This window comes from Stegastes partitus, unplaced genomic scaffold (assembly GCF_000690725.1).
Source record: "Stegastes partitus isolate 25-593 unplaced genomic scaffold, Stegastes_partitus-1.0.2 Scaffold563, whole genome shotgun sequence".
In the NCBI taxonomy this organism is placed as follows: domain Eukaryota; kingdom Metazoa; phylum Chordata; class Actinopteri; family Pomacentridae; genus Stegastes; species Stegastes partitus.
The window spans coordinates 376,729-402,679 of record NW_007578294.1 but is presented as its reverse complement, the minus strand read 5'-3'; the positions used below and the strand labels follow the sequence as shown (position 1 = coordinate 402,679).

General features: G+C 44.4%; 1 protein-coding gene across 1 annotated transcript; it reads left to right on the top strand.

Moving 5' to 3' along the window:
- On the top strand, window positions 1–25,554 carry LOC103362234 (latrophilin-1-like). The gene is made up of 25 exons (XM_008288534.1): window positions 1–56; window positions 7,025–7,138; window positions 9,292–9,505; window positions 10,000–10,109; window positions 11,027–11,041; window positions 12,513–12,720; window positions 13,590–13,854; window positions 13,964–14,303; window positions 14,386–14,679; window positions 15,810–15,913; window positions 16,073–16,258; window positions 16,379–16,417; window positions 16,506–16,686; window positions 16,778–16,900; window positions 17,078–17,295; window positions 17,391–17,564; window positions 18,158–18,370; window positions 18,522–18,742; window positions 18,882–18,948; window positions 19,081–19,169; window positions 20,718–20,886; window positions 20,971–21,120; window positions 21,203–21,299; window positions 21,393–21,503; window positions 22,614–25,554. Exons 2-25 carry the CDS (start codon window positions 7,069–7,071, stop codon window positions 24,593–24,595), a joined length of 5,640 nt encoding a protein of 1,879 aa, XP_008286756.1. The 5' UTR covers window positions 1–56; window positions 7,025–7,068; the 3' UTR covers window positions 24,596–25,554.
- The last annotated feature ends 397 nt before the right edge of the window (window positions 25,555–25,951 follow it).

The following is a 25,951-nucleotide window of genomic DNA, read 5'->3' as shown; positions in this document are numbered from 1 at the left end:
GCGGGAGACGCAGTGAGAGAAGGAGGAGGAGGACGAGGGAAACCGGAGGATTGACGGTAAGATATGGATGTAGGCTATGAGGATGCACCCCGCCCCTCCTCTCCTATCCTCTCCCCTCCCTTACCCTCCCTCCCTCTTTCTGTTCACAAGAGCACATACATGATCAATGCCCGATACAACACAGCAGAGGTGCCCTGATCCTTCTTCTTCCTCTTTGCTGCTGCTGCTGCTGTCAAAGGCCATTTGATCGACAGGGATCTGATGCGTTCAGGCTCCTACCACTGGCTGCCATTAAAGCTGGGTCAGTAGTATAGCAGGGCTGTGAAATATTCATGGGCACGTGATTAGCCTCCTCTGGGCCTCACAGGGGAGAAAAAGTGGCGTAATGACTTAGGATGTCCCAAGCTGGCACACCACAGTGGGGTCTGTCACGGGTGGTGCTGTATTATGTTCATTATCACACACCTGAGGTTGCAGCATCTTGTGTGCTGCAGTGATGTAAACACACACACACACACACACACACAATTTAAAGGCAAGGTTTGGTTTGCTGATTCACCACAGATGGGAACATGAGGAGAAGCAGAGGAAGAGGAGGCTGATAGAGTGAGAGTCCATTATCAATATTTCAGAGAGGGAAAGAGATGACTGGGTCAGTGGAGGAGATCAGGCAGGAGGGACCGTGAAGAAGAGGGAACGTGAATGAGGAGAAAAAGGATGGAGGGAGAGCTGAGCGGCTGACAGGAGTCCTGCTCTTCTGTCAGGCTCAATTTCGGAGACATCTGTAACCTTGCGTGTGTGGGAGGATATCATTTGTGTCGTATTATTTTCACCGGTGTCACATTAAAAGGGGGATAACTGAGGAATATGTTGGGATTTTAATAAGGTGACTCGCCTAGCTGTGTCCGTGCCCACACTGTGCATGTTAGACAGGAGAGAGAAAACAAAGGTAATGAGGTTTGTTTCCATGTAGGGATCATTTACATCAAGCACTCTGGAGGGAGAGAGAGAGAGAGAAAAAAAAGCAAAGTGATTTGCTTAAACCACTCACGCACACATGCGTGCACACACATACAATTTGGATGGATTTTCTGTCATTTGACTTGTAAAAACGCACCATATTTGTCTCGCTCCGTTCCAACCACCTCAAACAGGTTCATATCATGTCTCTTTGAATCAGTCTGACACACTGAGTCAGTCTCCCTGTTTGTGCTGTGAGCATTTTTTATGCAGGCCTGTGCAGAGGAGCAGTGGGCGGATATGTATTCATGTAACATCAGTATCGTGATATGAGACTGGACGTCAGCTGGGGTTCACTTAGGATAGAAATGTAGGTGTTTGGCTAATAATGATTTCATTATTAGTTCATTAGAAAACATTAGCTGATGCAATAATGAATGGTTTGTCAGTGGGAAGAGAACGAATGCCCGTCACAGTTTCCTGGAGCTGAAGGTGGTGCTTTATTTGTTCGACTGACATTGAAACAATTGGCTCATGTGTGAGAAAATGAGCAGAAGTGATGAAGACAAAGGGGTCAAATCCTCACTTTGGCATCTAAATGTGTCAAAGAAGCAGCTGATTCATTTTCTAATCATTGATAGAGCGTGTTGGTAATTAATGAAAAATCAGCTGAGTTGTGGCAGCATCTCAGTTCAGAATTTCAGGCTGTTGCACAAATAATCATATTTCCACGCCTCTGCGCCGGCATTGGGGTTGTCTTCCCGTCTCATTCTCGTGAACACCTGGAGAGAAATCATTTTTAGATTTTGGCACAAATTGGACTGGAGGATGAACTGTCTCCAATTTGTTGGTCAGATTTCAAAGGTCAAGGTCACTGTGACCTCACAAATCGTGGTTTTGGCAATAAATCAGGAATTCATTGACTTATTATGACGAAATTTCACACAAATGTCCAATTAGATATCATGATGACGTGACAACATTTTTTTTTTACCTGAAAGGTCAAAGGTCAACCTCACTGTTACACAAAAACACTTTGCCGTTATCCAGTGTCATGACTTAGGAACAGAAGGAGAGGATAGTTCACATTTAATTGGCTACTGAATTGCTAATTTTACTATCTTTAAACTACAGTGATTGTGGAAATGTGTTTTATATGAAGTATCCACATTTTAGAATGTCTTTGCAGCAACATCCACATTTGAAGCATCGTGGCCTCAACTTTGTGTTCTGTCAGAATCAGTTTTACTGACGACACGTGAACACAAACAAGGAGTGAGACTCCTTTTGCTTCTCTCTTCTCGTTCTCTCTTCGATAAATATGTTATATGAGTCTAAACGGTCATAAATTGCAACTTGACTGGCCGGCAGATGTCTACAACCACGAAGAGATGATTCTATTTTACATTACACTAAATATGGATGCATAATTGTTATAATCTGATATTCTGTCACGCTTCAGTCGATGATTTTATGCCTTAAAGTTTTTTAAGCCATGTGTCATTTTGTCACGTTTCACGGAGTTTGTCGTGATTAAATGATCGTAGTAACAGGTTATGCTGACATACAAGTAAGAACAGTGGCACATATAAAATACTTACATATCTATGCACATTGAAAGTTATTAGTAGCTGCAATAGTTCCCCCTTTGTTATGTTGCAATTACATCCCTGTAATGTGATGCCGTCGTAGTGAGAGTTAGCATTATAACAAGTGCTTATACGTAAATAAGACAAATAGAAATCTCTTTCCTTTTAATGTAATCCAGAGAATTAGATAGCCGACAAATAAACATCATTATATTGATGCAAAAGGTGTTGCTCGCAATTGTTGATGCACTTAGACTATTTTCTAATTAGAGGTAATAGTCTCTAATTAGACAATTAAATATCTACTTAGATATCAGAGATACCGCTGCAGCAGTAGTGTTACAGAATAACCATGACAAGATCCCATTTTAGCATGACTCTAATCTGAGACAAGAGAAATGCACTGCATCGTTTGTTTTACTGTTATGTGCAACAAAGAAAAGCATCAAACGCAAGAACCAAAAGGTATTATTTTTTGATTGTTAAAAAAAAACCTGACAATTTTCTGCTAATCATTGCAGCTGTGCCAAACAACCAAATTATTACAAAAATTAGATTTTACCGAAAGCTCGGACATATTTGGCAGCGATGCAGAAGTCTGAAAAACAAATGTGAGCATTTTAAATCAGTTGAATTGAACTGAATGCTGAGGATGTTGTCATTGTGCAGTGTTTTAATCCTCACACTGAGGAAGCTTTCTATATCCACTATGCATCCTGTATGACATGAATATGGCACAGGCCTCCATTTATATTCCTTGTTAGGTCAATGTTGGTGACAGATTGCTGAGGATTTAACTATAAAATCCATTCTGGCACGAAATGACAAGTATGGATTTTGTCTTTCATCACTTCAAAATTTTAGCCACACAAAGTAGGCATTGCTTAAGACACAATTACACAACCAGATGACAAATAACTCTTTCAATGTGCATATCGATGTGCGAGTATTGGTTTAAGACAGACTTTACGAAACTAAATCTCTCCTTAAGGATCTCTCTGCAGCCGTGTTGTTTGTTTCTCTGGAGGTACGTGATAATCTTGGATTTGACAGCGACAGATTCATCTACTGTGCTTCATACTGTGCGGTGATGAGGTGAAAACAAAAGAGTGATAAATGAGCAAACACACTTAAAATCCCGGGGATTCTCTGACAGCCAGAAAGTGCTTATGGTGCACAAAGGCTGGGTGTGCTTTTAACTCGGAGAGCGTGTGCTTAGGGCAGGATTACGATCCTGATAAATATGTGAGGAAACTTATCAATGTTTAATCAGCCTTCCTGCAGTCTTTAGAGGAGACTCAATTCGTTAGGTGAAAGAAAATCAAATGACTTCTCACGCAAAACCTTCTCGCAAACTGTCTACCACGTGCAAATTTTGATGCACATATGGAATAGGATGGTATCCAGGAGGGTTTGTAAGCCTGTTTTTGGTTTCTAAAGGATATAAATCTATATTTTTTGTGCTAGTATTACAGACGTTTATTGAGTTTGGTCTTCTAGCAGAGGATTAGATGTGTCTGTATGCTATTGATGGCTCTCATCACAAATACACTAAACATATATATAAATAAAATAAAAACTTGCTCCCATTTTCTTTATCTACATTAAGCCGACGACATGCAGCACAAACACTGGTGCTGCCGGGACTGTTGAACATGCAGTGCAGGTCCTGACGCTCTGAACTCAGCTCTGATCATCGCCTGTGTTTGCCGCCTGCAACGAGCGAATGATTGACAGAGGGCGACACCTTCATTCCCCAGAGTCACGCATCGACCAGACAAACATACAGGCTCTAAAACCCCATAAGTGGCTTTGACTGCAGCGTGTGGGCTTCAGCTCCACTGGGAGCTGCAGAGGTCAACGGTCTGAAACCGTCTCAGAGTCGCGGAGGCTGCTGTAGTGTGGTTTTAATCCTTAAATATTATCTGCAGCGACGGGAAAAATTCTTGCCTCTGCTGTTATTAAAAAAGAAAAAAAAGGAGAAGTTATTTCAGCCAATAAAGCTTCCGATGTGCAGTTGGGAGTCTAATCTTTGTGTCTCGCCCTCGTCTCTTGATTGCACTCCCCCCCCCCTCCTCCCCACCTCTCTCTATCGCAGACACACACCGACACACACATTCATTCATCCATTAGGAACATAACACTACAAGCCTGTTTTGTCACTTTGTGCTTCATAGTGATCTACCCTCAGGCACTGATAGCTCTCTGACCAAAAGAGGGGGGGGGAAGGTTACACACTCTCTCTTTCTAGCTCTCTGTTGATTTTATGGCCTCCACCTCTAACAGTGTGAATCTTTGTAACTGATGTGGTTTTACATCAGTTTCCAGCAGGGTTCCCACTGCAGGGAGTCAATCACTTTTTTTTCTTTTTCTTTTTTTTTTTTTAAATATCAAAATTTATTCCTTAAATTTTTAAGGAGGCAAAACCGCACAGGATTTGTTTTTGCAAACTCCTGCTTTTAACCTCCCGAAGCTCAGCGGAATCTGCTGCTCACAAACCCATGCTGCGAAGCCGAACACCGTTTACGCCCACATAGATTTATTTTATATTATACGGGAGATTCAAAGCTATTTGGAGATGGCAAATATGACAGGCTGAAATGTGGGAATGTGGATAAAATGATGCATCTCGAGTGTTTACTTTCACTGAATGCAGCTAGAAATGGAAAAAAAAAAAAAAGTCCTCTGTTAGGATATTGCAGTCAGTCTAAACATGATACAGCTTTCAGTGGAGCATTTGGAGAAGTTGATCGAGGCAGTTTGGATAAAGGTGTTTTTTTTTTGTTTTTTTTTTTAATCAAAGTTCAAGAGAATCGCTGTTGGCGACTTTTCTGCTGCACACCATTAAATCTGTTGCATATATTCATTGTTTTGGAATGTAAACACACTGTAAATGCATTTTCCTGGATGCGAATGGTCGTGCGTATGTACGTTGATGCCTGTGTGTGTGTGTGTGTAATTTATTTCACTCCAGGCCCTCTGCTCACACACTCTCACTTAGAGATTGCCGCTCCTCCAAGTAGGCCGAGCGTTGGCCCGGGGCTGGATTTTGGTTGCAGGCAGAGAGCATGGTGGTGCAAAACAGGGGGACTGGGTGTGTGGCTTTGTCAAGGGCCATCAGTGTCCTTGCTCTACTTAGTCTGCATCTACACTTAAGGGTGTGTGTGTGTGTGTGTGTGTGTGCGTGAGACAGAGAGAGAGAGAGAGTTGCAAGCGAAAGAACATGCTGCCATAAGGGTTTTGGATGGACATATTGTGTGTACGTGTGTGTGCGTATGTGATAAAAAATGGAAATGTTCTCGTTCTGTTGTGTCTTTTGTGCACTCTGCTCAGTGTGTGTGTGTGTGTGTGTGTGTGTATCACGGTGGACCTGAGGCCTTTATTACAGTCTTGTTGGTTCAGTGGATTTAAAGAAGGCAGGGGTTTCTCTTCCCTTTCTTAGTTGCGTGTGTGTGTGTGTGTGTGTGTGTGTGTGTGTAGGAGTCTTTGAATGCATGTTGGACATTTGTTGAGGACTGACCTAAATCTGTCTGCCATCATTACCTAACAAGAAGATGGAGAGAAAAGCGAGTCACAAATAAACACACGAGCACACATATGCTTGTGTGCACACTGACACACACTCCAGAGACCGTAATGTTAGATACCGAGTCCTCACCGCAGCAGCAGATTGGAATGTTAAACAAGGGGGAATAAAAAGAAAAAAACAAAAACAAGAAATGCAACGCCGTGCGTGTTGTCGCTCAGCCTCCATCCTTCCCTTCTGTCCAGGGCCAAGAGTTCAGTCTATATTAAGGAGTCATATTACTGTTGTTCTCCTGTCGCTCCTCTGCCTGCGTCCCGTATGTTCCCTCGTAAACCTCCAGCCTGCGATCACCTGCGCCTTCGCTCAGCTGTTTACCTCGTCACGCCTGCTGGGGAAGAGATCGTCTCTGCGACATCATTTATTTAGGATTACTGAAAAGTGGCCTAAGCTGAGCCCCAGCCCTCTGCCAGCGTGTGTGTGTGTGTGTGTGTGTGTGTGTGTGTGTGTGTGAGGATAGAAAGATTAAGACTCTTTTATGGGTCAGTGGCCAGTATTGCTGCTGGCTAATTACGGACTTACAACACGAAGTCTCACGTGTGTGCTTTCACTGACAGACACACACACACACACACACACATCCAGCACATCTCCTCGCTTTTTCCCTCCTGCTCCCTGAGACTGCACTGTGCTATCACCATGGTAACAGCAGATTGAGGGACTTTTCGCTGCACCGATTGTTCAATTGTTACCTCTATTTTCCTCCCTCTCTGTCTGTCTCTTTATTATTCTGTCTCTCCCCACCCTGCTGTGTTTTCTCACGTGCACTCTTTCATTGTCAGCGTGGGTTATTGACCATCCAACACACACACAATCACACACACACACCTACACACACAAAGAGAAGATGGTGCAGCATCAGTCTCACACTTGCACTTGCTTCCTTCCACAGGCTCTCCTAACGCGGTTGGTGGTCCAAACTCTTCCTAGCCCAGCATGGCTGCGTCACTGTGGTTCGTGGGGGTGTGTGCACTCGCCCTGGCTCACGTTGCCCCCTCTGGCCAAGGTAAGTGTCATGACACCGAGGCGGTATCACGTTGAGGTGTTGATCCTGACAGCAGAGTTTGGCTGGATGGATCCCACAAAAACAAAAACAAAAAAAGAAAAAAAAAAGCCATAAATGATGCCAGTAGATTTGTAATGTAATGCATACAAAAAAAGATGCATTTGAACACGTCTAAAGTTTGCAGGAGGAGCATTTGAGAAGTGGCCTGTAGCTCGTAGTCAGTAAACAATCAGTCATTCAGCACCATGGACAGTTACAGCACACCAGCAGCATCCTAATCACACCGTGGGTTTTAAGGATGGCTTTAATCCTGATGCAGCAAACACCTTGTCATGTGTACACGATACTCAAGCCGATGTGAACAACCGGATTAAGGTAATGGTAATGGGATTTTCTCCAATAACCCTGCTTTGCGCAGATTTACATGGCTGTCTGGTGAGTGCGTATGTAAAATATTCAGCCCTCAAAGGAAAGCGTAATAAAAATAATAATAAAAAAAAAAAAACACCCCATACTTGTCAGATTGTGTTTACCGAGCACCTGACAGTCAGCAGTGTAAGCGTTATCCTCCCCGCTGACTTAAAACACAAGACATTGTGATGTGCCCACGCATCGCATCACATCATATCGCATGTAGCGCGGTGTCACCGTGGAGGTGCGATGTGATTTATGTCAACAGTCGCACTCTGCATCTGGGAATCCTTCCAGTGTAAGCTTTCACACGTGAATGTTTTAATGATTGAATCTGTTGGGTGTTCGCAGTTCCAAAGCACGTTTCATGTTCATGTGTTAAATGTGCTATGTGCTTACATACAGGTATGATTTAAGTGAGAGGTGTTTACATGACATTTTACTGGGATATCATTAGTGGGCATCGATAGACTTGTTCATGGTATTGAACAGCCAACCCCTTAGAAAAGGCATAACGAGAAACTCATTGGATTTCACATGTTAAGGTCTCTGCACTTGTTTGTATAACAGTATTTTTTTTAATTTTATTTTTTGTGGTTATGGAGAGATTGTTCCAAAGCCTGAAAAATTAACCCAGATAACGTCATCTGGATGTTAGTCGATCCATCGCTGGTCCCGCATGAAATGACTCAACGGCAAATGGATGGACAGAGATGAAATTTTGTACAGACCCAATAATCCTACTTTAGTCATCCCCTGACTTTTCCTCGAGCAAGAACCATGAGGTTGACATTTATGGCTTTTAGTAAAATGTCGCGCTCGCTATGGGATGTGCTGCCATGAAATCTGGCACAGGTGCTCTATCAAGGACTTTGACTGTATCAGTGGTGTCCAGAGGATGAGTCATAGTAACTATAGTGGTCTTATGACTTTAAGATAACATAAGATAGACTTTATTGATTCATGTTACGGCAACTAGATACAAACGAGGTATTGAAGAAGCAAGACAATAAATACAGAAGTACAATCAGGCTAAAAATAAAGATAAAATAAACTATGTACATCTTGCACATGTGCAGACGAGGCATGATAAATAATGGATAATGCACCAAATTGTAGACTTGTACATACATTTATTCACATTCATACAAAGTAGTAGTGCTACAAATCTGTTACTGCATTAAAAAAGTTATCAAGAGGAAAACCCAGTGTTAACATGGTGTTGACGCACATAAAGAGCTGTAAGGAAACACTGTTATATTTTGTCGCTAATGTAGAAGAGCCATAAAGAGAAAAAACTGTGTTACATTTTGTCGTTGAGCTTTATGGAGACACTGTTCCATGATGTTTTTACACGAGAAAACAGTGTTACGTGACTGAACTTTACCTCCAGAACCGACAAGAGGTTCACAACAATCAGGTGGCTGTGAAATGTTTTGAATATGTTCGCTTGGTGGCATTTGTCCTAAAGTACCACTCAGCGTGGCTTTAGATTCTTGGTCTTGTTTTATTCTGTCTGTTTTTGAGTGCCTCTAATCACAGCTTTCAGTACTTGCCTCCAAGACATAAAGGCGACTAAATTAATTACAACAAATAACTAATAAGAAATTTTCCAAACAAATCAACTGAATTCTGAAGCTCATTTGCTGCCTGAGGACAAAATGAAAGCTAATTAAAACATGTATTTTCTCTTTCTGCCTCTTCTCCCACTCTCGTCCTTTCATCCACCGTCTCGTGTGCAGCTATGTCCCGGGCCGCCATGCCGTTCGGGCTGCTGCGCAGGGAGCTTGCGTGCGAGGGTTACCCCATAGAGCTGCGCTGCCCAGGAAGTGACGTGGTGATGGTGGAAACGGCCAATTACGGACGCACCGATGACAAGATCTGTGACGCAGACCCCTTCCAGATGGAGAACACACAGTGTTACCTCCCTGACGCACTCAAGATTATGTCCCAGAGGTGCGTACGGGCAAAGCCGTGTCATGTCTTGGGCTATTTGAATAGGTGCAAGTGTTTCGTAAACCGATCGATGAGGGCACCTAGCGTGTTGTGTGTACTACACGTGCTGTACGACATGCATGTTGGCTCAGGAGGTAACGTTAGACAAAGCCGATGCTCGTGCCACGTGTACGTGCAAGTGCAGCAATCTCGCACAGCTGAACCTGAGTGCCCGGCTGCACCATTAGCTGTGTACTCAGCAGTGTTTTCCTAGAAGAACTGATCAATATTCAGCAAGAGAGAGTAGACAAATGGAGTGTCCTTTGCTTCCCCTTTCCTGTCTGTTAATCACTCTCCTTCTTTTCTTTTGTTTTCTCACTCCATCATCCCTTTGATTGATTTATCCATCCATCCATCCATCCATCCATCCATCCATCCATCCATCCATCCATCCATCCATCCATCCATCCATCCATCCATCTGTTGGTCCGTCCTTCCTGTCCCCTGTCCTGCAGGTGTAACAACAGGACTCAGTGTGTGGTGGTCGCAGGGGTCGACGTCTTCCCAGACCCCTGTCCAGGAACATACAAGTACTTGGAGATCCAGTATGAGTGTGTCCCTTACAGTGAGTATGCATATGTATATATACACAAATACATATGTAAACATGCAAATACTGCACAAATGCACACAAACATGATTGCACAAAGATTTAACCTATTTTTGTCAAGATTCATTTTAGCTTTAAGGTGTTTTTTTTTTTCTGCTCTGATGTTGAATAATCCCTGAGAGATTGATGGATAGAAAAGAGTGTTTTTTTTTTCTCAGGGAGTGTGTGTGTATGTGTGTGTTTTTTGAATTACAAGAAAAACATATAAATAAGAAAGTTGGATGGAGGAAGCACAGAAAGAAAGAAAAAGGCAAAACTGTAGGGCATTTTTTTTTTTTTTTTGCAAAACTGTATGTCTTTTGTATGTGTGTGCGTGACTGTGTGTGTGCGCGTGCGGGAGTGTGAACTTTTGCGATGCTGCGTGTGTGTGTTTTCTTTTCCAGATTCACGCCACAGGAGTTGCTCTCTTTTCTCCACAGGAGCCTGATTGAGGAAAGGAGAGATCGTGGGGGGAAAGGAGGGAGGAAGGGAGGGAAAAGGGGTGAGGACGAAAAAAAAAATGGAGGGTGGGAGGAGGAGGATGAAGCTGGGGAGGGGAGGAGAGGAGGGAAGAGGAGTTTGTTGGGTCTCTTTTGTGCTTCTTCTTCCTGAACAATAATGTTTGTGGTGAGAATGAGTTCCAAAGTCTTTATCTGTGCAATTCTTTCTTTCTTTCTTTCTTTCTTTCTTTCTTTCTTTCTTTCTTTCTTTCTTTCTTTCTTTCTTTTTTCTTTCTTGCTTTCTTTCTTGCTTTCTTTCTTTCTCTCTTGGCTGCTTTTCCTCTTCCTTTCCTCCGCTCTTGCTTTTGCTTTCTTGCTTCTCTTCACTCCCCTTCTTTCACCCTCTGACTTTTCTTTCTTTCTCTCCCTCTTTTTTTTCCTATGCTTGAGTAGAAGTGGACCAAAAAGGTAAAGACAATACATTGTAGCATCTTGATCTCTCCTTACTCCCGACTCCCCCCCTTTCTCTTTTCTCTCCTCCTCTTTCTCTCTCCTACCATCTCTCTCTTCCTCCTACCCTAGGACGTTGTTTCGTAGTCATGCTGGATGTTGCCCCCTTTCCCCTTTTTTCATTTCCTACTTTCTTTTTTTCCCCATTTTATCCATTTCTTGTTGTATAGAAAGCCGTCTTTTTATCCAATTTTATCCAGGTTCTGCACCTAGTCTCTCTTCTTCTTTTTCTATCTATCTTTGTCTCTCTCTCTCTCTCGTTCTTTCTCTCTTCGGTTTCTCGCTCCTGGTCGATCTTTCTGTCTCTTATTTCTCTCCCTCAGTCTGTCTGTGCACACAAACATAAACACAACAGCTCACACAAACACAAACACAATTTTCCTTTCTGCTCTGTTTCCTTTATACACACAAGCACTCTTTCTTTCTTTCTTTCTTTCTTTCTTTCTTTCTTTCTTTCTTTCTTTCTTTCTTTCTTTCTTTCTTTCTTTCTGTCGTTCTTTTTTTCTTTCTGTCTGTCTGTCTGTCTTTCTTTCTTTCCTTCATTCTTTCCTTCTTTCTTTCTTCCACTCTCCCTTCCCTTCTTCCTTCCTTCCTTCCTTCCTTCCTTCCTTCCTTCCTTCCTTCCTTCTTGTCCAGTCATCCTCTTCATGCTTATTTTCCCTTTTCTTCCCTTATAGGAAGAGCCCCTTATTTATCTTCATAGGAAAAATAAGACGAAATGTGTGTGATTGTGTATCCGCCTGGATGTGTGCTTACCAAGCACTGCCTATGTATGTGTGTGTGCGCGAGAGTGTGTGCGAGTGTGTGAGAGTGTGTGTGTGTGCATGCCTATTTGCATGCCAGTGTGAGACTGTACAGTATACATATGTGTCCATACAGTTATTGACATGTGGGTGGACCAATCGTTGTGCTCGGCGTAAACTAACCTGCCCTCTCATTCACTTCAAGGCAAAATTTAGCCCCGCCTTCTGCGTCCCTGACTCTACCTCACACTCTTTTTCACTCTTTTTGCACTAACCCACACACACACATTCACACAAACATGCCACACAAAGCACATAAAATACACTCACACACCTTTCATTGCAGTGTCCCTGTTGTATTACTCACCTCACACACACTAACAGTGTGTGATTTTCAACACGTTTACATCTCTTCTGTTGCTTGCCTCTCGAGATCAGCACAGGTGTTTTAAATCCCTCTCTCTCTCTCTCTCTCTCTCTTTCTCTCTTCATTCTTTTTTTCTTAATCTCGCCGCATCGACTGCATCTAATTCGATCCATTTTTCATGCATTGATCCATTCTCTCCTCCACATCTGCCTCCGCTTTCTTGCCATTCTCTGCTCACTTCCCTCTTCTTCCTGCTCTTTTCCTCCCTCTTCCTCACATCCTGCTCTTCTACTCCCCCTTCCTAACTCCCATCCTCCAGTTTTCGTGTGTCCTGGCTCGCTGCTCAGCATCCAGCCGGCCTCCTCGCTCCTGGAGGCGGAGCATCAGTCGGGGGCTTGGTGCAAAGACCCCCTACAAGCTGGTGACAGACTGTACGTCATGCCGTGGACGCCGTACAGAACAGAGGTGCTGTATGAGTATGCCTCTTGGGACGACTACCGGCAAAACAGAGTCACCACCACCTATAAGTGAGTGTCTTGTGCACCGTGTGTATTGTTAAAAACAGATGATCAACTGCTATGTCATATTGGAGCATTCAGGACTGTTGATTATCTGCTCTGCAAACTTGTAAGTCACAGTTTTTTGGAAATCTGTAGATTAACAGGTTAATCGGTCCATCAAAAAAATCAATCAAGTATTCTGCAATAAAAATAACTGCTGCGTGTGAGCCTTGGGGGATAATTTCACATTCAGTTGAATCAATTTAAAATGGAAACAGAGCACTTATTTTCTCATCGAGAGATTAAAGTCCATTAAAACTTGGTTTCAGATGTTCTGTATCTGTAATCTATGGCTAAATAAGCTGAGGTAAATAGCGTTAAATCATATTAAACACAATATTTGATGCTATTTATGGATGGGAATTACTATGAAGCACTCAATTCTCAGCTCTCAATGTAGTGGTTTGCATGGTTAGCTGCAGAGTTGACAACCAGTCTGGTTTCAAATAAATTCACAATCTATGCATATAGCTGCTTTAAAGCTTGTTTTCTGCTCCCAGTGGTCGATAGACAGGTGCTGGGGAATGAAAATGTATCATGAAAAAGCTCGTAGTGCTACCATTTTGTAACCACAAGTGTCCCCAAAATAAGCCAAAATCCTAATTACTTTTTCCAGCTGTGTCCTGTCCACTTCAATCCAATGAGACGAGTACAGATAAAAGATAAATAGAGGAACCTCTAATTAATTTCGGCACATTTTTTTATGTAAATGAAGAAAACCCATGATTAGTAATACAAAGCCATTGAAAAAACAGGCTTCCAGGGTGTAGGAATCCTCATATATGATATGTAAATGTACACATGGGCTACGTTTTTTCTCTCATTCCCTGTGTTAGGTTGCCCAGCCGAGTGGATGGTACAGGCTTTGTGGTGTATGACGGCGCCGTATTTTATAACAAGGAGCGAACGCGCAACCTGGTCAAGTACGACCTGCGGACTCGCATCAAGAGCGGCGAGGCAGTGGTGGTCAATGCCAACTACCATGACACTTCGCCTTACCGCTGGGGAGGGAAGTCGGACATCGATCTGGCCGTGGACGAGAACGGCCTTTGGGTTATCTATTCCACCGAGGCCAATAATGGACGCATTGTGGTCAGCCAGGTAGGAGGAAAGAATGTAGATCAATGGCTGGAGTTTAGATGGATGGAAGGAAGGAAGGAAGGAAGGAAGGAGGGCTTTAGACAGTTTTCTCATCTTGCCTGTTTTGCAGGTGAACCCCTACACTCTGCGATTTGAAGGCACGTGGGCCACCGGCTTTGACAAACGTGGGGCGAGCAACGCCTTCATGGCCTGCGGTGTGCTGTACGCCGTGCGCTCCGTCTTTCAGGACGACGAGGGACAGGCGGATGGCCGAGCCGGCAGCAACATGGTGGTTTACGCCTACGACACCAGCCGCGGACAGGAGCTGCCTGTACAGATCCCCTTCCCCAATCCCTACCAGTACATCTCCTCCATAGACTACAACCCCAGAGACAACCAGCTGTACGTGTGGAACAACTACTACGTGCTGAGATACCCGTTACAATTCACTCCGCCACCACCTACTAAAGGTCTGTTGAATGTGAGCACTTGAACACGAGAACGACATAGATGTTTAATCCAGAGAGTCAACTTGTGTTTTTGTCCCTGCAGGGCCCCTGTCCTCCCTGATGACGACGGTTCGTTCCTACACGGCGACGGTGGCCTTGACCCCGGTGCGACCCTCGGCCTCACACCCCATCGGCGTCATCAACAGAGGGCCCTTTGACCAGCGGCCCATCACAGCCATGGTCCCTTTAACCCCTCGCCCTCCTCTGCGGGTCCCCTTGGCCCCCGGGGGTCCCGGTCAGGTGGGCGGATGTGAGAGCCGGGTGGCGCGAGGGGTGCAGTGGCCCCCCACCCTGAAGGGAGAGACGGTGGAGAGGCCGTGTCCTAAAGGCTCTCTGGGTAGGTGTGGCATGTGTGCAGATGTGAGCATGCCAATGTGTGTGTCTGTGTGTGGTATTTGCATGTGTGTGTGTGTGTATCTCGTTTCCCTTTGAAATGTAGTCGGATGTCCTCTCTTTGAACTTGCCTTCAGATGAGACAGAAAAAGAGAAGCGAGGGGTTACGGTGCGTAGAGAAGCTTGGGTTCGGCGACTCTTCCACTCGCTGTGCAGCTGTCTCCCTCTGAGGGGAAGCTGTGATGCAGATTATGTAGAAAAGCCTGTGGTGCGTTTTGCCTCTCGCTAATCGCGTTGAATAGTTTGGACATGGGGTTTAGCACAGAGGTGATGATTACACCGGGGAGAAGTCTTATCTTAAATCATGTTTATAACTGAAATCCAGTGTGGCTTTTGTCTCATCCTTTAACTCATCTGCAGAACCAGTGTGTAACAGATGGGTTGGTCCTGATTTCATTAAATGTCTTGTAAACAGAAGTGAATTTTAATGAACTTTTAAATGTGTGCAACAGTTAAGAAGATCAGATAAAGGCCAACTCACAGAGGATAATTAGCTGCTGTTATACAACGCTGTTGAGCCTGTTTTAGCTCAAAGTTTTGTTTTAATGGTAATTATTACAAGGTTTAGTCTCAGCCTAGTGAATGTTACCTGATTTGCACAAAAAAAAAACTGTTTGTGACATTTGTTGAAGGCACTCAAACAAGCTAATTAGGCTAAAATAGACGAGTGAACAAAACACGATACGATACAATAAGCTCTTATTAATTCTACAGTTTGGAAATTTGCAGTATTACAGCTACAAAGGACAATTTGAATAAACAAAACATACAAACAATGTCAAAATAAAAGTGGTATTGCAATTTTATTTGTAGAAATACTAATAGAGATGGATTTGTTCATAAGCACATTCTTGTACATGTAGAAAATGTTATATTGCACAGAGTTTTTAAATGTACAAAATATTCGTAATGCAACATGTGCCCAAAAGCAAAACCAAACATACAATTAGAATCGAACCGTTAAATGTTTCAGGGCTGCATGTGAGGCTAAAACAAGCAGGGGTAAATTAATACAATACACCGGCTGTTCTTTCTCTTTCTGACTTTCTGCGTCACCCTTTTCTGTCTCGGCAGGTATCGCCTCCTATCAATGCATGTCGTCTCCGGTGGGATGGAACTCCAGAGGGCCTGACCTTTCCAACTGCACCTCTCCCTGGGTCAGCCAAATTGCACAGAAGGTAAGTCACTCACACACACACACCCACGCACACAATCGCAAATATACAAACACGCACACACACACACACGCTGTGCAAATGCCCTAAAGCCAGTCAGCAAGCAGCTCTCTCTTAAATGTCAAAATATTTGACATTATAAACACCCCCGCCTCACTTCAGATTAAGAGCGGAGAGAATGCGGCCAACATCGCCGGGGAGCTGGTCAACTTGACCCGGGGGCGGATCTATGCCGGTGATGTCAGCATGTCCGTCAAGCTAATTGAACAGCTGCTGGACATCCTGGACTCTCAGCTTCAGGCCTTGAGACCCGCCAATAAAGAGCCGGCAGCGCGCAATTACAACAAGGTAAATTGTGCCTGTTGTCAGTGTGAATGTGTACTTGACCTTTCCTGGAAAATGGAAGCGGAAATGTCAGTGATGACGATTCTAACGGTGGATGTTTTGATGTTTTTTTCTTCTTTTTAGCTGCAGAAGAGAGAGCGCACGTGCAAAAACTATGTTCAGGTAAGACAGACACATAGATGGATGGCTGGATAGATGGATGGATGGATGGATGGATGTGGAAATAAAACTGTCTCTCCCTCTTTTCCAGGCGGTGGTTCAGACGGTGGACAACCTGCTGGGTCCTGAGGCTCTGGTGTCCTGGGCTGACATGAGCAGTGTTGAACAGTCGCGCTCTGCATCTTTACTATTAGACGCAGTAGAAAAAGGAGCGTTTCTGTTGGCTAACAATCTCTACGAAGGTCGCTTCAGTGACAGGGCACCAAATGTTGGTACGTGGCCTTTCTTTTTCTCAGCAGGCATTTTGAGCAAATTGCCAGCTCAGCCAGACTTTTGTTTACCTCTGTTCCTGTTAATGGACAGATCTGGAGGTGTATGTACTAAACACAGAAGCAGACATACAGGACTTGACGTTTCCTCACTCCTACGACAGCGACAGCATCCTACAGATATCAGCCCTGGCCCTGCAACAGTACAGCAACAATGGTCTGTGGTGCACAACAAATCTCTGTACATCTTATTAGTAAACCATGCGTAGATCTAGTGGTTTTTGGAAGTAATATTTGCAAAGCAACATCAATTATGATGAAAATGTCTAACAATGTCTGAATATTTTCTCCCTTCTTCACTAAGTCATGCATCCCTCTGGGGTTTCCCCTGCAGGCCAAGTGAAGCTGGTCCTTTCACTCTATAAGAACCTGGGCTCCTTCCTGACCACCCAGAACTCGACCTTGCGGCTGGGACTGGGCCTCGGTCAGGGGTCAGAGGTCAGACGAAGGAGCCTGGTGGTCAACTCTCACGTCATCTCCGCCTCTGTGCACAGAGGGTCCAACAGAGTGTATCTCACTGAGCCAGTGATCTTCACTCTCAGGCACCTGCAGGTCTGTTCTCAAGGCCGTTCTGCTCCAGATGAACATGGAGAATGAGCAAATTCCTAACATTGCGCATAACTTGGCTCATATTTCTTCCTCCACAGCTGGAGAACCACTTTGGTCCCAATTGTTCTTTCTGGAATGCATCGGGGGTTTCTGGGAGTGGCAGGTGGTCCACACAGGGCTGCCGCCTGTTACACACAAACAACACACACACTACTTGCGCCTGCAACCATCTGTCCAGCTACGCTGTTCTCATGACGTACCAGCAACCCGCTGTAAGTAACACGCAGCACACATCAGTGCATAGCGGCGTGTAATTCAGCTTTGGCTAATTCTGCCACACTGGGATTCATAAGCCTGTAGCCTTGAATCTGCTTTCTGTAACAGTCACTGGCTGCAATTTTGAGCTTTAAATATATTCGTTTGGACAAATATTGAGGAAATACTTTATATTTATGTGTTGTATTGCTGCTGCAGTTTTACACAGCCAGGTGCCGACTTAACTTCATAAAACCAGTCCTGTCCTCGATCTCCACCCTTATGAACCCATGTAATGTGTTACAGTTAGACTTCATCAAAATGTTGTTTAGAAATCAAGTGCAGAATGGGGGATAATTATGGTTTGTAGCTGTAAGAGACGGAGTGATAATTGTTTGTCCTGCCATGAAATTCAATTAAGTGTTCTCTCTGAGATGTTCTCTTTGTTGGGTGTGATTTCACTCATTTAAATAGATGTTATGCAACACTCAGGGATACACACACACAGCAACACATCCACATATGCTCACAAACCTGCACGCTTCTGCTTTCACACACACGCTGTTTATGATCAACTAAATAATTATCCTGCACTTTCTTTCCCTGTCAGTTCGGGGGCGGCGTGGAAGAGCTCCTGGTCTATGTGGTTTCTTGGGTCGGCATCTCCGTGGCCGTGTTGTGTTTGTCCACCTGCCTTACCACCCTGTGCTGCCAGGGGGCACCGTGGCACACCGACCACAGCACCATCCACTGCAACCTGTGGGCCAACCTGCTGGTCACTGAGCTTGTCTTCCTCGTCGGTGCCAACAAGACCCAGTACACTGTTAGTATTCTGACAGAATATTACAGCATTTTAAAGCGATTAATAGGATTTATATGATTGTTTTGACGTGCTATGCTGATCTAAACATCTTGACATAATAATTATATATACGTTTTTTTAGTTATTCTCATTTTTCTGCTCCCATTTGCAGGTCCTGTGCTCCATCACCGCCGGCCTGCTGCACTTTTCTCTGCTCTCGGTGTTTTGCTGGTTGTTTCTGGAGGGGGTGGAGCTGTACCTGCTGCAGCGGGAGGTGTTCGAAGGACGCAACTCCAGGAGGAAGTACTTCTACCTGTGTGGATACTCTGTTCCTGGCCTGGTGGTGGCCGTGTCCGCAGCCATCGACTTCAGAGGCTACGGCTCCAAAACGGCGTAAGTTGACTAACGCGTGCACATTTTTGGGAACCGTTGCTTTTTCCTGCAGCTCTTTATTCCTGCGTCAGCTCCCAGAGTTTACTTAGGAGGATCTTATTTTCATATGATTTGTTTGTGTGTCTCTTTTTGTGTGTAGATGTTGGTTACGCGCTGACAATTACTTCATCTGGAGTTTCCTCGGACCTGTAGCTGTCATCATTACGGTGGGAGTTCATGGCCTCGTACAGATATCAGATTTTCATTGTGTTTCCTTTTGAAACACGTAATAACATCATGTTCACTTTTTATAATTGAATATGTGTTTGACTGTGTCTGACATTCCTTTTCGGCCTCAGCTGAACCTGGTTGTTTTGGTGATGACCTTACATAAGATGCACAGCACGGCAGCTTTGAAGCCCGACTCCAGTCGCCATGACAACCTGAGGTTAGTAATAATGTTTCATGCTGTGCAGTCGTGGGCGATTACCTGCCATTGAGGAAAAAGTGCCTGGATTGATAAAAAGAATGAGAAAAAAAAAAGAATGATCCTTACACTGTAAAATTAATAAATGAATACTTTTTTCAGCAGCTGAAGCACCAAAAAAATACTGTACTGTCTTGCAAAAGAAAATCTCGTAAAAATACAATAATTTTCTATTATTAAAATGCATTCTCTAGGATTCATTTTACATGTGGTAGAGTGTTTTTTTTAAAAGGATTTTTAATATTTAATGAAGGATATTTACATGCACAAAAACAATAAAATTACCTGATATATAGATTATAGATAAACAAATGCATATAATGATAAAAACTGTATTGAGACAGATAAATGCTTAGAAATATGATATGATTAAAACATATTTTTAAAAACATTTTTGTTATGAAAACTTCCGCTTTCACTCATTTAACAAACAAACCTATGTAAAATAACAGAACCAATATCTCTTTTTCTGATAAGTGCCACTAATTGTACCCTTTTGTAGAAATATATTTACTTGAATCTAACAGTTCCATTGATTAAATAAAAAGGAACAGTTTGTATAATTATAAAGTTATTTTTTTTATGTCAGAAAACTTCACTTTTCTTTTTTAGAAATAGGAATTTTATAGTTATTCAAAGTTATGGGATTTTAATGTTATTTTACATAAGACAGGTAAATTAACAGTCAATTTTTATTTTTTATTTTATTTTTTTTTAACATTTCTGTGTATTTTAATAATACAAAAAATATTATGTAGAATTACAGATATTTTTTACAGTGCATGTTTTAGTTAATATATTCCAGGTACATTTTATTTGTGATAATATTGTCTTGTTTTTATTTTTTTTTTTTTAAATGTCTTTCAAATGCTATAAATATTTAAAAATGTTGTAAAAAGAAAGAAAATTATAAAAATGTATTTGTCTGCTATGGATGAAGAATCCAGTCCATTTAGAGACTTACTGTATAGCAGCAGCACTTTGAAGAGTTTCTAGTCAAGCAATTTCAGCCTTTTTAAAACCAAAATAAAATGCACTGCAGTGGCGCTGACAACAGCCTGACCTATGTAGTCTCTGCATCTATAGGAGTAGTAAAGGTCACACCTTAGAATTGCTGTATAAATGAAAAACAGAGGTTAAAAAAAAAGCTTGCACTCAACAAAAAGTCAGATAAGGTGAGTGTTAGAAATGTCCAGCAAGTTTAAATTAGTGCACCCGCATGTCACAGAGCTCTTTCAATCATTTATTTATTTTTTGCTTCTATTACACAGCTTGCCGTCAGATAGATCTGGATGCACAAACTTTGCCACAGACAGCCTCGCTCTCTTTTTCGTTCACGGTTTACCTGCCTCGTAAAATAGAGGCACAGTTGAATACTCTCTATTTTAATCACAAGGGAGGTGAAGAGTATAATTAAAAAGAACACCCTGATAGATTTAGGTACGTGAGCTATTTTTTAACTTGCGTGTCAGAAAAAATTAAATGGCATTTATCTCTCGGTGTCTGCAGGGCGTGGGCGGTGGGCTCCCTGACGCTGCTCTTCCTGCAGAGCGTCACCTGGTCGTCGGGCCTGATGTTTCTGTCCTCTCCGTCCCTCCTCCTGGCTTATCTCTTCTCCTCACTCAACACTGCCCAGGGCCTCCTCATCTCCATCCTGCACTGCACCCTCGCCAGGAAGGTCAGTGTTCATGAGTCTTTATGTAACTGCAAGACTTTAAGATTTGTGGCTAAAATGACGCTGTCTACCTGATTAAACGTCCAGGGTCAGAAGGATTATGGCCGCTGCCTGCGCCTCTCCCAGTGCTGTGCCCCTTCGTCGTCCAGCTCTCCGGACTCGGTGAAAGGCGCTGCCCTCCGATCCAACAGCCGCTACACCAGCAGCCAGAGCCGCAGAGCCACCGCCAACAGACAGGTAAAATGTAATTCAGTCTTTATGGCTTCGTCTCTCTCTGTGTCTGAGTCAGTTTTAACCACGGGTAATATTTCTGCTCCAGAGTCGCATCAGAAGGATGTGGAATGACACTGTTCGCAGACAGACTGAATCCTCTTTTATTGCTGCGGACGTTAACAACACTCCTACTCTTAATCGAGGTGAAGTGTATTATTTTGATGATCCTTTAAGTGTCAGATTTGTCCCCTCTGTGGGTGAAGACGTTTATTTTCTCCCTCTCTCTCCATCAACAGCTGCTCTGGGGAACCACTTCCTTACCAACCAAGTGTTGCAGACTCATGCTGGAGCTTCTCCTTACGACACAATGCTGGCGCAGGGATACAACCAACCCTTCACCTCCACAGGTACGTCTCTTTACAGCTGTCAGATTATTCTCCTCTGCGTGTGCTTTCCTCTGTTGGTCTTTTTATTTATCTGTACGAACAAAACCTTGCAAAGCTCTCAGGCTACACTGCACACTGAATGTATAATTACAATCTACACAGTAACTCAGAAGGTGTTGCTGATTTGTGGGTTTTCTATTCAGTAGCCCTCAACAGAAGAGGGAACATAAGACTTTTGCATACACTGTAAAAAGAAAGTCAATTTAAAAAAAAAAAAAGGGAAAATATTGCAGCCAAAGTGCAAAGACATTCTGAAATAGTAGAATACTATAATGTTTTTTTTTTTTTAAAAGGAAAAAAATGTGGAAAGTAATGGTGGATATCTGTAAAATATTATTGTTTGCTGATTTAAATATTGTAGAACAATATGATTTTACAGTCACACATTTTAAAAAGAACAAATTAATACTTTTAAAGATATATTTTTTATTATTTGTACTTTAACAAAAAAGTTCAAAAAGAAAAACCTAAAACAACAGCAAAAATCATGGTTAAACACTATTAAAACATATTTACAGTGTTGTACAGTTTGTCATTTTCTGTTTCTGTACAGTATGGATGATTACAATTAAATGTGTAAATGTTCATTTTGAATGAGAGTGCTGTGAGTTTGTTTTATTTTGACTTTTTAGTTTTTCAACTTGAAATAATTGTCTGTCTTTTCAATGTTTTTTGACGCTCTCCCTCTCTGTCTTTCTGTCTTAACGTGGACCAGTAGGAACCTTCAGAAACAAACAGAGTATGAGCTCTTCCCTCTTGTGCTCACATGAATCATTGAGCGCCACTTCCTTGTGCAATGTGGTTCAATTCATAGACTATCTGTGCAATATTTGCACCCAGTAACTAAACCATGAAGGCATAATGCACATCTCTCCATGTGGCTGCATAACCAAACATTTCATCAAGTAATATTGTTAACACTCAAATGTTCTTGGTAAAGCCACACCTTCAGCAGGCACATGAACACCAAACTCTGCTCATTCATTCATCGGTTCATTCATGTATCTCTCCAAATTACATTTTTGGTTTCTCTGTCTTTCTGTAATTGGCATCTTTTGTTTCTCCTGACAGAGGGCGTTGTGTCGCAGAGCCAAGAGTCTTGTGGTTTGGACAGCGTTTGTCTCAACGGAGGCTACACCCCCAACACCTTCACCCTGCACGGTCTGGGGACAACACCAGGGTCCCGAGCCGGAGTGGTGGGCAGCACTGACCTTCTGAGGGAGGGAGGAGTCGGGATGGGAGGTGACGACATCTCCCCAGCCCTCCTCACGCCGCACGGGGCCTCCGATCTGAGCAGCGGTGCCGGGATGCGTCGCAATCTGTCTGACGCCGCAGCGCTGGAGAAGATGATCATCTCGGAGCTGGTGCAGAGCAACCTGAGGCCCTCGGTTCCGATGCCCGTTCCCCCCGAACGCTACGGGAGCCTGGCGAGGCCGCACCACCACGACAGGGTGGCCCTCACTCACACTGCCACTTTAACTCGACACGCACAACCACCCCAAGAGGGCTGGGCTGCCACCATGCAGCCGAACACACGCCACAACGCACAAGAGGGCTGGCCGCACACGAGGCACCACACACAAGACACTGAGACACATTCCACAACACGTGGGCAAGATCACGCCACAACGCCGCGCCTACAAGACGGCTGGTCGCGTGTTGCTGGAGATTCGGAGTCCCGTGAGCTGCTTAAAGACGGGGACCGGTCGCAGCTGCAAGGCACTCTGGGCCGCCGTGGGCTCCAGGAGAGGCAGCAGGCGAGACCCCCTGATGTTCAAGCTCGGCCCTACTCCACCCTCAGCCGAACCCCTGGTACTCTGTCCCGCCACCGCAGCACAACAGAGGCCAGCGCAGCGACGGACAGAGACAGAGAGAGAGACAGGGAGAGGGAGCGATACCGGGACAGGCCTCTCCCACCTCCTCCCCCACCTCCCCCACAGGAGTCGGAGCCCCTGTACAAAGCTCTGGAGGAGCCGCTGCTGATGAAGCAGAGGGAGGCAGGCGTGGAGACGTGGAGGGGCGGCCAGGACAGGGAGAAGGACGAGACGTTTCTATTAAAGAGAGATGGAATGATAGATGAATGGAGGGGAGGAGCTGAGAGGGGGAGAGACGAGTCTTTTACCTCTCAGAAGAGAGACGGAGAGATGGATGAATGGAGGGGCGGCATGGAGAGAGGGAGGGAGGAATCTCACGTCCTGGAGAAGAGGGATGGAAGGATGGAGGTGTGGCGAGGAGCAGAGACGGAGCAGGAGGAGACTTTTATAACTCAGAAGAAAGATTTCGGGATTGACGGATGGAGAGGAGGGATGGAGAGAGAGAAAGATGAATCCTTGTTTTTGAAGGACAGAGACGGTTGGAGGGCAGGGATCGAACGAGAGAATGAGAAGCAGAAGGATCGAGCGCTGGATGTGTGGAGAGGAGGGATGGATATAGACAGGGAGGAATCGTTCCTGTTTGACAGCAAAGACGGAGGTCTAGATGGCAGGAAAAGAGCAAAAGAAAGAGGGTCCCTTCGGTTTCACGGCGAACGAGAGGATTCCGACAGCTTCACTCTGCCTTTGACCCCTGACCTCGACCTCGACCCTGACTCCTCGCCGATCTACGCCCGAGATTCCAACCCGTCGCCGCTCTACCCCGGCGACCGCCGCTCGCCGCCGCTCAGCATCTTCCCGCGAAGCTCTCCGCCGACAAACATCTTCGCCCCACGAGAGTCAAACTCGCCTCCCAACAACCTCTACTCCCGCCACTCCCCGCAGGTGTACAGCCGCAGCAGCTCCCCTCCTCGCTTCTACACCCGAACCTCCCCGCCGACCCTCTCGTACCCGGACAGCAGCCCCGAAGGTCCAGAAGAAGTCAGCCCCACCGGTCAGCCGCAGAGGCCCGCCCTGGAGCTGCCCTACAGCCTGGGCCGACCCCCGCTGGGCCCGCGGCCAAATCACCTGCAGACCTTCTACCAGCCGCCGCCGCTGGCATCCAACGGAGACGCAGGGTACACAGCAGAGCCCACCTCTGAGGGAGACGACGGACAGATGCAGCGGGTGACGAGCCTGTGACTAGGGCGGTGGTGATTGGGGCATAGAAACCAGGGAGGAGGAGGAAGATGGTGATAACAACAACACATAGTGACGATCAAACCGACGGAAAACGATGACGATTGTGATGAAAAAGAGGATAATGATGATGGATGATGAAGGTAACAGCGATGACAGCGATGGCTCCTCCCTGCTTCTATCTCCCGATCACCACGAGACTTCCCCCTCTCCATGTTTTGTTACTTTTGTACGACTGTGATCCATTTATAACTCGTCCTCCTCTCCTTCTCCTCGTCTTTCCTGAAAAAAACCCTGCTGTGTCTTCCCATCTCATCGGTGCTCATCCTTACCGGCCCGACGTTTAAGTTTCTATTTGCTTCATCGGCTGGGTGTTGCCCCTCCCTGTAGCAAGCAAACAGTGTGTCAAAGAAGCACTTGTGTGTTGCCAAAAAATCCTTTCAAAGAACATGTGCATGACTTTATAGTGGCTTTACAAGGCTACATACTGTAGGAGGACGTGCTGAAGCGTGCGTGACCGTACATGCGAGTGTGTGTGCGTAGCTTGAAGAGCATGTGTGTGTGTGTGTGTGTGTCAGGGTGTGTATATAATTGTGAGCGAGAGAGCGCGCGTGTGTGTATATACATCATTCTTGTATAATTAATGTATCACAGTGAAGCATTTTATCGATACCAACTGGAGGGCCTCTTACACACACACCCCCCCTCCTGCTGATTTTGAACTCTTGACCAATCCTATTTCACATCAAGACCAAAACCTCTGCCCCGCGAACCTGCCACTGGCGATGGAACTTGTTGCCATGGAGTTTGTCATAGCAACCGAACTCTTGACTGCAGAGCCAGAGATCATACGAAACCTCAGAACTTTTCTGCAACCCCCCCGAGATCCTTGTACATATCGACCTCAAGTGTTCTGATTGTCTTGTATTGCTATTGAAGTTCAAGTAAACATGTGAAATAAATGCCCCCCCGTCTTCCTGTTTGTGTGCGTGTGCAGACAGATGGAAGCAGGCAGGAAAAGTTTGATATTTCTACAGCAGAAAATGAGCTGGAAGAGAAACTGATGAGCCGTATAATTATGCAAACTGAAAAGGACAGCAGCCAGGATGATGAAAAATAGATATAGACAGTAGGGGAATGCATCTATTTGTGTACTCGAGTACTACAGTTTTGGTTTGCTTGCATGTGCTACCTTATAGATTTACTAAATAACATTTTAGAGGGAAATATTGTACTTTTGGTACATTTACCTGACACCTACAGTTACTTTGCAGGCTTAGATTTTACAAACATATAATCCCAACAGGGCTGCAGGGTGGCGCAGTTGGTAGCACTGTTGCCTCGTTTGCATGTTCTCCC